This window comes from Sciurus carolinensis, chromosome 4, assembly GCF_902686445.1.
Source record: "Sciurus carolinensis chromosome 4, mSciCar1.2, whole genome shotgun sequence".
NCBI classification, from domain to species: Eukaryota; Metazoa; Chordata; class Mammalia; order Rodentia; family Sciuridae; genus Sciurus; species Sciurus carolinensis.
The window spans coordinates 170,056,083-170,069,301 of NC_062216.1; the positions used below are offsets into that span (position 1 = coordinate 170,056,083).

A 13,219-nucleotide genomic window follows, 5' to 3' on the forward strand; every position below is an offset into this window, starting at 1 on the left:
ACCCAGTGCCTCACATGTGCTAGATGAGCGCTCTACCACTGAACCATAACCCCAGCCCATAAATTTATTTAAAGTTAAAAACGTACTAATATATCATGAGCACATATCAAAGAGTTATTAGCACTATTAGTGAGGAAACTAGCAGGGTAACAGAACTGGATCAAAGGAGAAAAACTCTTATTTACATAGAAGGAAAAAAAGAATGCAGAAATAAGATTGCAAATTTAGGTGCACAGCTGGTTAATGTCCTACAGGGCAATAAAAACAAAACCTTGGAGGTTATCTGTCCTGTCAGACAAATTATTCAGAACTTATCGATTTTCTTCAAGTTAATATCTAACTTAACAGAACGTGGATCTTAATCAGTAGTAAATAGAAAGTCAAATAAAGTTGTTTCCTTAGCGCATCTGATGACCTTTAGGTAGGCAGGTAGATAGTGCAGAAGTATCACTTTAAAGGGAGCCAGATGCAGTGCACTTGCCAGTAATCCCAGCAACTCTGGAGGCTAAAGGCAGAAGAGTTGCAAGTTTGAGGCCAGCCTGAGCAACTTAGTGAAACCCTGTCTCAAAATAAAAAATAAAAAGGAATGGGGATGTAGCTCAGTGGTAGAGAGCTTGCCTAATGTGTGGGTTCAGTGCCCAGTACCAAAGTGTGGGGAAACAAAAGGAAACAGAAAAATTTTACCCTTTATTGACTTTTTTATTTCCAAGTTTTAGATAATTTTTCTTAACAAAATAAATCACAATTGGGTTCAAGAGCTAACACAACTGAGTCTGAAATGGAAAAGGGTCCTTGGTAAAAGTAATTTTAAGTCACTTTGAAGTGGAATTGTGCAATTCAGAGCTTGTGCAAAGCAGGAAGGTGATCATGAGCAGGAAGGTGATCACAAGCGGAAAAGGTCAGGCGTGGCAATCCAAGAAAGATTGCCCCACCAGTGAAGATGTGTGCAGAAAAGGAAGTGGGCATTTTTCTGGGGTAGATGAGGAACTCAGGTGAGTGGGAAGTGAAACCCTTGGGTAGGAGGGAGCAATTGGTAGAAGCTTTGAAGCTTGCATTTAAGAAATTTGATTTGAAAAGCTGTTGGATTAACAAGATACTCAAAGATGATTATCTGAGGGTAGGAGGCTGAGGTTGAAATCTAGCCAGTCTATGGAAGTGGAGCAGAGAGTTAAGTCTGTGATATTTTGGAGGAAGACCTAACAAATTCAGAGTGAACTTATGGCAGAGGGAAGAAGCAGCAAATTGAAGGTGGTGCTGGACAATCGCTCACCTGGGTGAAATTTCTGGGATCTGGCTCAGGTCCTGTACTCTGGTGGACCAGAGAAGCCTAGACGTTTTTTTATTCTTTGTCAACTTCCCTTTTCTATGAAGAGCTGGGCTGGGGCTGCCTAATTAAAATGGAGAGAGCCAGATGCCACAGCAGATCAGAAAACCTTGTAAAAGTTGCTTTGGGTTTGGGGTGTATACAGTTGAGTGGTAGAGTGTTTGCCTACCATAAACAAGGTCCTGGGTTCATTCCCCAGTACTGCAAGAGACAGAGAGAAAGGAAGAATTGCTTTGGGTTCCTGTTCTTACTCTCCTAATTTCTAACAATTGTATTTTATTTAATATTTGGTATATATAGCCAGGTGTGGTGGCACATACCTGTAATCCCAGTGACTTGGGAGACTGAGGCAAGAGGATTACAAGTTCAAGGCCAGCTAACTTAGCGAGGCCCTCAGCAACTTAGAGAGACCCTGTCTCAAAATAAAAAAATAAAATAAAAAGGGCCAGAGATGTGGCACAGTGGTTCAGCTCCTGGTATCAAATAAATAAATAATATGTGTATATGCGAAGGACTATGTGACACATTTATGTGTTACAAAACATGAGCTTTTGAGAACCTCCACCTCCCCACCCAGTTTTCCTTTGTGGTTTTTTTGCCAGTAAAGAGGGTTCACTCATCTGTCACTTAAAATATAGGATGTTTGAATCACTACTTTGCCATCCTGTGTCATTCCACACCTCCTCCAGACTCCTTTTTTCCTAGGAAGGTGACCCAGAAACAATCCTCTTTTTAAGTAACAATGCCTTTCCTGGTTTTTGAGCTGGTGTGTTGAGATGGCAACACACCCAGTGTTTGAATAGAGTGGAGATTGCCATTTGCCTGTTGAGATTGTTCCCTGTGTTACTGCTTGCATTTAAGAGCTTCTGTGTGGAAGGATGTGGTTATGGAACAGAGTCTTTAACTGCCCATCTGGGTGACTTGAATGGTCATGGAAAAAGCCTTGGTGACTACAAATCACAAAATGGTGGAGGAATGAAAAGTTTCCTCACAGTTGACCTTGGATTTGAACTAGTCTAATTTGATTTCTCTGTTAATTATTAGAAAAAACATCCTAGGAGAGGAGATAGGATCATCAGCGTGAGAGAGTTCTGGATGCTTCAGGGGGATTCTTACTGGATTTGGATTTTGCATTTACCTCCTTCTCTCTGGATCATTGGTTATGGTCCATCTCATTCTCACACAGCCTGTATACACACATCACACTCTACTTATTTATTTCTATGTTCTTGGACTTGTGGAGCAGCTATAATATGAGAGATTAAATGAACAACAGAAAAAGAAAGCCAAAGTTTAGATGAATATCCCTATAATCTTGGGGGTGCGACTCTTTAAAGAACAACACAAAAACCATGTAATTTCATTATGTAATATTAAAATTCGTATATAGACAGTTCTGTATATGAATTTGCAACATGTACATTCCCTTAATCACTGTGCTACACAAAATCTTGCAAAGGGCTTAGAATCATGATACTCAAAAACACCCTAAGTGAAAAAGGGGAAAGAAAATACTTTTTTCTTTCATTCTTTTTTTTTTAAAGACAGGAACCTAATAAAATATCATGGCTTTACAAGTAATTGGCCTAGAGATATATAAATACCATAATAAATTAGGCATTTAGTCTTGAAAAAGATCTGAAGTTTGCTTGTGGAAGTGTGGGTATCATTGGGTGACAGTGTGTGAGTTGCTGTGAAATGGCAGAAGGAGGGCTGTCTGAAGTCTGATGGAAAGTTCTGAAACCGTTGTAAATGGGTGTGGTTCATAACATAGGCAGTGACCTGAGGGAGCTGGTGGATATTTTGAGAGGTGCATGTGTATTTCGTGCATCTCTCCATGGCTCAAGTCAGCTGGGTATGGTTGTCTGTATTTTCTAGTGTTTCTTTCATGTATAAACAGATGCCAACTTCTTGCTATGCTCAAATTGTTCCTGATACATCTGATGTATTGGAACAAATTCACATTTTCAAAACAAGAGTTAAATCAGTGCCCTGCTTTAGATTCTACATGAATTATATCTCAGTAACTCCATGAGTTAGCTATAATTGTAAACCTTGTTTTGCAGATGAGAAAACTGCAGTTCAGTGAAGTAAATCTAACCCCAAGATACAAGGCTTGGATATGGTGACTCTGAATCCCCATGTCTTTTTTTTTCTGAACAAATTTAAAAAGAAATAACAATGGGTGAAATATTTAGAAACATATATAAGAAACAACAAATATCTATAACATATGAAAAAATTCAAACTAGTAAAAAGAAACAACTCAGAAAAATAAAGGTCAAGAACAGGCAATTTATAATGGAAGAAATACAAATGGTCAGTACAATTGAGATAGAAAAAGACATTTACTTCATGTAGTATTTAACCATGCAAAACAAAACAATGACCTGTTGGTTTTATCCACTGTCAAACAGACATGGGGAGACAGTGGTGAGAGCACAGATTATTGTAGCCCTTCCAAAAGCACACGTCCCTCTCCTTTACCCAACCATCTCATTTCTGGGGATTCATCCCAAGAAAATGATAAATGGAAAATGATTTTTGTCCAGGATTTTTGTTAAGAATTGTTAATGCTGAAAAAATGAAAGCAGCTATTATCACTAAGTGACTAAATCGATCCAGTGTACCAATGGAATTTAGTATTGTGGTACTTTTCAAAAAATATTGTATTCATAATGGTTAACACTGAATGCTCTTCATGTTCTATTAAGCAAACAAACAGGGTACCAATTAGTATTTTGAGTGGAATCTCATCTTTGCAAAACCATTTGCATGTATGTGCATGCTTGTGTGTACAAGCAAGTCTCACATAGGAAGAAGTCTGGAAGGATACACACATCAAAATACTGTCAGTGGATGTCTCAGGGTAGTAGAATTACTGGATTTTGATTTTTGTTCTCTTCATTTAACTCTTCTAAATTTTTCTGTAACGAATTTTTTTTTATGATTAATTTTTTAAGATGTTGTCTAACACAAGGTATATAATAAATGTAAAATATAAAAATAAATGAACCAGAAGGAAAAAAATAAATGAATAAAAACAAAACCAAAAGGAATAAATGAGCAGGCTGGTGGCATATGACTGTAAGCTTGGCTGCTTGGGAGGCTGAAGCTAGAGAATAGCAAGTTCGAGACCAGGCTGGGCATCTCAGTGAGACTCTGTCTCAAAATAAAATAATAAAAAGAACTGGGGATAGCTCAGTGCTCTCCTAGCATGTGCAAGGTCCTGGGCTCAATCCCCAAAACTACAAAAAAAGAAAGAGAGGAAGGGATGGGGGGTTAGGGAGACCTTTGTAAACCAATACACAGCTTATTGAACAGGGCTAGGTAACAAATACCTACTCAAGAATTACTGACTCACTGCAGTTTGGAGAGACTATTGTCCCATCTGGGAACTTTGGATTCCTTATTTCTAATCAAAATGAGTCTGACCAGATTTCAGGTTATCTTACTCTAAATAGGTGTTACAGGGCTGAGCTGGGTAGCAGTAATTTGTTACCTCTGGGTCACAAGCGCCATAAAGTACAGATGAATTTGGGATACCTGTAGATGAGACAAGGGCTGCCTGCGATGCATGGATTATAATAAACCAGAGCCTCTAATTTTGGTTACATGCTTTTAAAGAAACCAGAACCCAGATACAGTTTCTTGAGTCCCTGCATACTTTGTTAAGCAATTTAACCCTAAGTCTAAGAAGCAGCCTAAAACAGAAATGTGACTTGGAGCAGTAATGAGCTTGGGTGTGCCTACCCAGCTCCCAGGAAACCTATCTCTGGCCCTGCGGACTGCAGCAGGAAAATGAACTTCATTTTCAAAGTTCCGTAAATGTTCTCCCAGGCCTCCCTTTTCTGGGTTTCATGACCCTCTGTGGACATGAGAGCCTGTGTAATCACAAAGCATGAATTATCAGAGCAGGGAGCAGCAGCGAGGAGACGTTAGGATGCTCCTACAGCATGTAGCTTGGAGTCACTGTGCCGGAGTCAATGCTCCAGCCTGCACCCTGGTTCTCTAGGCCTCCCATTCTCTGGCCCACAGGCTGGATGCTCCCTGCCCCCACCCCAGAGGTGCTCCAGAGCCTCTTGTCAGTCCTCTCTGTAAATGAACTTCTTAACAGCCCCTCCACACCACTAGTCCTGACCTGGCTGCCTGGAGATGTCTCTGCTGGAGCTTTCTGTGTGAGGATTGAAAGAGATTTTTTTTTTTTTTTTTTTAATTTAAGCAATCTCGTTCCATCTGCCTACGTACTCTTAACCTGCTTTATGAACTAAACCTGTGACCTTTGTACACCAGCTTGTCTTCCCCCACAAAAGGGTTTTGAGAGCACTTGGTGAGATGAGATAAGCAGGCCCAAGTGCCTGTGTAGTGGGTACTCTAGACGGACCACAAATAGGGAACTTCCTAAGGGCCTACCCCTCACCAAGCTCTTTGTATAAATTATCTTATTAATTCTCAGAGCAAAGAAGCTAAGTGTGTGTTTTCTAGACTGTCTTTTGTCATTAGGAAGTTGAACATAGAAAGGAGTAACTTGTCCACATTCACACAGCTGGTCGGGCTGGCTTCTTGAGATACACACCAAGGCCCACATGACATCAAGGCCTGTGCCTATCCACCAGGCCACCACGGCCTTCTGTCTTCCTCAGCTTTCCACAGGAAAAACAGGTAGTCAGTGAGGACCTCTGAAAATAGGCCTCTATGTTGATTTCCCAGAAAGCTGGGATTTGGGGGCATTTTGGAAGGCTCAACAAATTATTAGGTTTCTCTTGATCATTTTCTTAAAGCTTTTTATAATCTTGTTTTATACTTGTATGAGCACTAGATTGTGTTTTTTTAGATTTTGTGCTGAATTTGAGGACATTTCTTAGTTGAATCATGTACAAGAAATTGGACTTGGTTGGTATGAGTTACAATATCTCTGGCAATCTGCCCAGTCAATCTGCCCACTTCTTCCCGCACATAACAGGCTGATTGAGGACAGAGCAGAGTGTCTAGATATTGGTAAGTAGTACCACTGTAGGAATTTAGTCTGCAGAAATGCTGTTTTACCCAGCAGGTTGAACTGACTGAATACTTATGGTACGGATCTTGAAATGCTAAGCTCAAGTGATCCCATATGGAGGCCAGTCTAGACCCTCCTCCTCGCGTACCCGCCTCAGTGTTCTGCTTCATACTCCAGACAACCCCTCCAACACACACGCACAGTACCAAAGGTGTGGGAGGGCATGCTGGTGGAGGCTTGGGGGCATGAATAGTGGTGGTGCTTTTTTGTTACCGTGGTGATGGTGGTTGGTTTGGTGCCCAAATCAGAGCATCCTATGGCCTTGAGAGTTTGGAGAGAAGGGACCACCATTCAAGAACAAGCAGTAGCTTTTTGGGGATGTATTAGGGTGAGGAAAAGAGAAGGAATTTGTACAGTGAAGAGAATTATAGATCTGAAAATAAGTGAGACAAAACTAAGGCCTTAGGCTCCTAGTAGGGAGCAGCTTTAAGAAAAGGAAGAAGTCGTGAGAGATAAATTATTAGTCATGGAACAGGTTGGGTTTGGGTAAGACTTTGGGAGGACCAGGGAAGAATCCCTAGAAGCAGGCTTGAACCCTTTTGGACTGGGATTTCAGGGGTTACAGGTACTTGGAACATGATATAGAAGGGGGAACATGGTCTCCAGGTGGACACATCCCTCTGGTCCCATGGACTCCTTGCCCACCGGGAAAGGGTGTAGCCAGAGGAAGGCTAGAGGCAGCCTGTAGAGCATGGAGTCCAGGGCAAGGGAAGGCTGCTTTCGCCCACGCCTCCCAGCAGTGCTCTGCGGTGCGATAGGAGAACAAAGTGGAGAGTGGAGGACTGGTTCCCACCCTAGCTGTGCTCCAACGAGTTGTGTGATCTTGATCAAGTTATTTCCCTGCTCTGGACTTCATATATGATCTTTCCATTCTTTCTACCCCTAAAGATCCCTGACTTGGGGTTCATCAACTTCATTGTTCCTGAGCATTCTGAGGGCACCAATGGAGAGGAGGCCCACAGCTTGCCTGGTGAGGAGGAAAGGAATTAGGGAGAGGTAGGGTCTGGCACAGCTACGGCAGACCCACATGGCTTCTTCACTGCCACCAAAAGCAGTGCTGCTGGGCGCGGTGGCACATGCTTATAATCCCAGCAGCCCAGAGTCTGAGGCAGGAGGATCACAAGTTCAAAGCTAACCTTAGCAACTTAGCAAGACCCTGTCTCTAAATAAAAAATATAAAACAAGCTGGGGATGTGGCTTGTGGCCCAGGGGTTAAGTGCCCCTGGGTTCAATCCCTAGTACCAAAAAAAAAAAAAAAAAAAAAAAAAAAAAGCAGTACTGAGATAGGAGTGGCCTCACAGGCTAATGCTGCTGCGTTTCAAAGCCTTAGGACAGTAACTGCCCACCCTCTGCCTCATTGTCTCCTGACCCATTTCTGCTTTTTAGAAAAGCCATTAGATTTTCATGCCTCAGTTTCTTTTCTTTCTTTTTCTTTCCCTGCCCTCCCGTCTTTTCTTTCATGCTGGGGATGTAACCTGGGGCCTGAAGCTTGCTAGGCAAGCAGTCCACCACTGAGCTACACCCCAGCCCCTATACTTGGGTTGCTAAGGAAGTCTGAAAGTTAATATTTTGGGTGGCAATAACATTACTGCTTTTCCTTTGTTCACAGAGATGCTGCAGTTCGTCAGCAATCAAGTGGGAGAGTTTCCTGACTTGTTTTCAGAGCAGCTGTGTGGCTCCTTCCCTGGCAGCGGTGGTAACAGCAGCAGTAGTGCCAGCAGCAGTGGCAATGGCAGGGGCAGCAGTGGTGGAGCCGTGGACCCCTCTATGCAGCGGTCATTCAGCCAGGTCCCGTTATCTTCCTTCTCTCCCTCGGCTACCTCCCCCCAGGCTCCAACCCTGCAGGTCAAGGTCCCTGCTACTGCCGTTCCCACCCCACCAAGGGCAACTCCTGTTCTCCAGCCCCGGCCCCAGCCCCAGCCTCAACCGGCAGCTCAGCTGCAGCAGCAGACAGTAATGATCACCCCGACGTTCAGCACTTCTCCACAGACGAGGATCATCCAGCAGCCTCTGATATACCAGAATGCAGCCACCAGCTTTCAAGGTGATTCCGATGTTAGATGTGGATTTGCTGGGTGGCTCCAGAGTTTGTGCCCGTTTTCCATCCATGCAGATAGTTTTGTCCTCTTTGAGGACACATCAGTATGGTCCTGTCTGGATGAGTGGCGGTATGAACTGGTGCAGGAATGTTTTACATTCTGCTTCCTCAAAGACGTTAATATCTATTGGGCAATAGTTCAAACGTACTTGGTCAAAGAGGCCAACAGGCGTGGTAGACACGGGGCCATCCTAGTTAACTAGAGGTTCAGTCTTGAAAAAAATTAGGCCTGAAACTTGGCTAGGCAGCAGCCAGGCCTGCACACCCATAGGTGGAAATGATTCACTCAGCAAACAACTCCTGAGTGTCCACTGTGGAGTATGACCTTTAAAATAGGCCCTGTTTCGGAGTTGCAGGCCTCTTGGCAGACTGTGTGTGTGATGAGTGAGTGAGTTGCTGAAGTGCTTGTTCTTTCTGGGGTGTACTGCATCCCAGGGACTGTGGGGAGCCCTAGGAATGATGAGTATTGCTCTGAATTTGCAAGACTCTGATAGTTGTTCAATGGGTTTTGAGAATTGGGGAGGGGGAATAAAGGCAAAAAGCCGAGATCATCGTCCCAGAGCACATTTTCCATCTAGAAGGGATGGGAGAATATGAGGCCCTGGAGAGTTGTTGATTCTCAGCATCTATTAACTCTCTTGCTGGGTGCAGTCATTTGCCGATTAGCTTCCTTTACCTCCACCCTGACACCCAGAGTAATAAAACAATTTGTACTCGTTCTCTCAGAAATTGATGCAGCCCTTATGGGATGTTCTTATGCTCTAAACCAGCTTGTAAATGGCTGTGCACATCTTCAGCAGCAGGTGGGAAGTTGGAGTCATTATGCAGTACTCCATCCTTGGGTTACTGCTGCAGCAACAGTGACAGCATGCATTCCTCATCCGTGTGACTTTTTCCTCCTTTTCCTCCAAGTCCTTCAGCCTCAAGTCCAAAGCCTGGTGACTTCCTCCCAGGTGCAGCCAGTCACCATCCAGCAGCAGGTGCAGACCGTACAGGCACAACGGGTGCTGACACAAACAGCCAATGGCACGCTGCAGACCCTTGCTCCGGCCACAGTGCAGACAGTTGCTGCACCCCAGGTGCAGCAGGTCCCGGTAGGTGGATGAAAAGGGTTCAAGGAAGTTGGACTGTTGTCTGGTCCTTGGTTGAAAACGTGGCCTATGTACTAAGAAGAACCAGTCAGAGTATACATGGAACAGCTGGTAGGGTTGCTAGGGGCACTTGGGCCCCAGGATGCACCTGTGAGCAGTGTACAGAGTCCTGGCTGAGACCGTCTGTAGAGCCACACTGGCACCCTACCCTTCAGAAAGGCTGGGATAGTGATCATGGACACATAATGGGTATGAAACTGGAAAGAAAGATACCAAATTGGTATCTTTCAGATGATTTTCTTTAAAATTTTATCTTCCCTATCTTTTTTTTTTTCAGTGCTAGAGATTAAACCTAGAACCTCACACACACTAGGCAAAAGCACTCTTACCCCTGAGCTATACCCCTAGTCCTTTTTTATTTATTTAATTTATTATTATTATTATTATTTTGAGACAAAATCTCTCTAAGTTACCCAAGCTGACCAAGAACTTGAGATACCTCCTACCTCAGACTTCCAAGTAGCTGGAAAATTTTCCCCTTTTTTTTTTGGAGGGGGTGGTACTGGGGATTGAACCCAGGGCCTTGTACTTGACAGGCAAGCACTCTACAAACTGAGCTATATCCCCAGCCCTTCCCTGTTTTCTGTAATGAATACTGAACATGTTTTACTTTCTAGGGGAGGAATGTGTATTATTTTTATAGAAAAGCATGTTGTTTTTATAGTAAACTATTTTTTACTACCAAACTAATTTATCTTTTTTTGAAAAAATCAGGTTTATCATTTTTGCATCTAAGCCGTGTTCCGGGCTTTCCTGAGTCTTTATAAAGTCAGAACTGTCTCCCTGTACTGTCCACCTTGACTGATCCCTGCTGTGCTCCTGCCAGGCTGCTAGCACCACCCTCCTCAAAGCCTCGAAACTTGAATACCCAGGGTCCTCTTTAACTGTCCCCTTTCTCCCCGCCAGCCAGTGTTCAGGCTACACAAAATGGCCAGCTTTTGAATGATTTCTATGAGATTTCCTAGTATTTTTTGATCCTTAGTTTCATGCAAAGCATATTTTCTTTCTTGGAGTATCTATGCAGTAAGAAGTAAATATGAAATAAGAAAAGTAATGTTACCTTCCTTTTCCTTTTCTTCCTTCTCCATCTAGGTCCTGGTCCAGCCTCAGATTATCAAGACAGATTCCCTTGTTTTGACCACACTGAAGACAGATGGTAGCCCTGTCATGGCTGCAGTCCAGAACCCAGCCCTCACGGCCCTCACCACCCCCATCCAGACAGCTGCCCTTCAAGTACCAGTAAGAGCTTCCTCCTCCTCTGCCCTCCACCCTCCGCCCTCTGCCCTTCACCTCCTTTCTTGGAGGTGTTAGGCTTCAAAGGTGGTGAAGTCCACATGCTGAGTAGGTGTTAGAAGCTCTATAGAATATTTTGGTCAAATTGTAAATATCACCTTGATTTAATTTTGTTTTCCCTTAAAAAAGTGCCACTAGTGTTAGATGGGAATCCTGGCATCTACAAGGGGTGGAAAGAGCACTAGAGCAGCCTCCGTTCCAGAGCAGCTACTCCTCACAGGACCATCACCTCTTAGGTCCTGCTGCCTGTGGAGGTTTGGCTTCTGAAGCACCTAGGGGCATCAGGTAGGGAGGGGCACAAAGGTGGGGAACATGGAACACACTCAACCTTTAGTTGTAGGGTCTCCGCCACTTTCAGTGTCCTATGACAAACCAGTCTGGTTGAGTAAGTGGTGAAATAAAATTTGGAAGCATTAGCTTTATTCATAAAAGTCAAGAGCTAGAAGTAACTCAAATGTCCACAGGAGAATGGATAAACAACTTATAATATATTCATACAATTAAAGTGTGCCATTCAGTAAGAAATAGAACTATTAATGCATAGAACCATGTGGGTAAACCTCAAAAATAGTATGGAGCAAAAGAAGCCTATCAAAAGGGTTCACACTGATAATTCCTTAAGTTCAAGAAGGGGCAAAACAGATAAAGTGAGAGCAGCGACTACAGGGGAGGGCAGGAGGGAACTTGCTAAGGGGAGAGGTCTGCAGCTTGGCCTGGGTGGCTAAGCACATGGTGTGTTATAAAACTTATCAAGATCTAAACTTAAGATTTCTGACTTTTGTTATGTGTAAATTATTTCTTGACGACTAAAGAAGCTGAGTGACTTTTTATTTGTTTATTAGCCACTTGGATAGTGGAGCCATTTATTAAAGAAAATAAAACTAAAATTTGTACAAAAATAAGAGGGGAAAACAGAGATGAGGAATAGAAGAGGGGAAGCCCTTAGGGTTGACCTATTTTTTAAATAAAATGACTCAAATTGAGAGTGTCTATTCTGCCCTTGAGCTCTTTGAGGAAAAAATTATAGAAAGAAATGTAGTAATTTACTTGTCATTTGAGAAGGGGGAAAAGTGTCATATAACAGGAGAAAGTTTTCTCTGGTGCCCACTAATGTGGTTCACTGAGAGGTGGTTAACAGTTTGAGGGTTCAGAGGTGGTTAACAACTTGGCAGCAAAGCAAAATCATGTAACTTGCTTCCCTATATTAAAAGTCGAGCCAAGTTTAATCATCTTAGTCCTCTAGTGGTATAATTTATCCATGGTGAAAGGGAGGTAGTAACTGAGGTGTCATGACTTTGAGACCTTTGGGGACCTAAATTAACCCAAGGAGGTTCTCCAGTCACATGACACATTGCCAGATGATGTGACTTGACCAGCAAGCAGCTCTGTGTTGTGAGGTTGCTTTCCTCAAACTAATGAAGGGCTAATTCTCCCCTGCTCTAGACCCTGGTGGGCAGCAATGGGACCATTCTCACCACAATGCCTGTGATGATGGGGCAAGAGAAAGTGCCCATTAAGCAGGTACCAGGGGGAGTCAAGCAACTGGAGCCCCCTAAAGAAGGAGAAAGAAGGACAACACACAATATCATTGAGAAGCGATATCGCTCCTCCATCAATGACAAAATCATTGAGTTGAAGGACCTGGTTATGGGGACAGATGCCAAGGTAGGTGCCACTTGTCTTTGCTATGGGAGGTAGGGAAGTCCCAGACTTAAGTTGAGTGTCTGCAAGAATGAGTTAGAAGTGCTTTCTTAAAGCATCTGGGTGTTTGTCAGTATTATAAAGTATCAACTAACATAAGATTAATGAGGGTTGGTAAGGTAGTGATCTGCTGGGACCTTTGAGTCCTTGAGTGTGCTGGGACCATGGACTCTAACTTCACAGGCAGAGACACCTGCCACTCACCGGTGGCCAGATACAGGCTGGGTGCGGCTCAGAGGCAGCTGAGGGCATTGCTGGCATTTTCTTAGCTGTGTTCAGGGTGGCTAATAATATTTTTACCTTTTAGGGAAGAGAGAGAGAGGAGAGATTGGGTTTATGACCAATAGCAAATAGAAGAAATTCATTTTTCACATATTCTAGTGTTTGATGACTGTCTCTCCTGACAAATAGATTTTCTTAAACCTATTATCTGTTTATCTTCACCCTTATTTTGAAAGAAAGTTTCATTATTTTCCTTGTACCCTACAAATATTTGTACAAGGTATGTATCTTAAGTAGAAGCATATACCTTTACTTAAGATAGTCCAAGGATGCTCTGATTTTTGTTAGTCTGTTCGGTTGCAGAGCTAGGG

General features: G+C 43.1%; 1 protein-coding gene across 3 annotated transcripts in view; it reads left to right on the forward strand.

The window, feature by feature from the left end:
* Nucleotides 1-13,219, forward strand: part of Srebf2 (sterol regulatory element binding transcription factor 2) — a 59,662-nt gene that overhangs the window by 15,597 nt on the left and 30,846 nt on the right. For 2 of the 3 annotated variants that reach the window (XM_047549924.1, XM_047549926.1), the window contains exons 1-5: nt 7,227-7,353; nt 7,993-8,427; nt 9,394-9,575; nt 10,725-10,871; nt 12,369-12,590. In XM_047549924.1, coding sequence (XP_047405880.1) covers nt 7,242-7,353; nt 7,993-8,427; nt 9,394-9,575; nt 10,725-10,871; nt 12,369-12,590 — 1,098 coding nt within the window. In that variant the 5' untranslated portion in view covers nt 7,227-7,241. Of the gene's footprint in view, nt 1-7,226; nt 7,354-7,992; nt 8,428-9,393; nt 9,576-10,724; nt 10,872-12,368; nt 12,591-13,219 lie in introns of those variants that run through there. The other variant, XM_047549925.1, reaches the window with a different exon arrangement.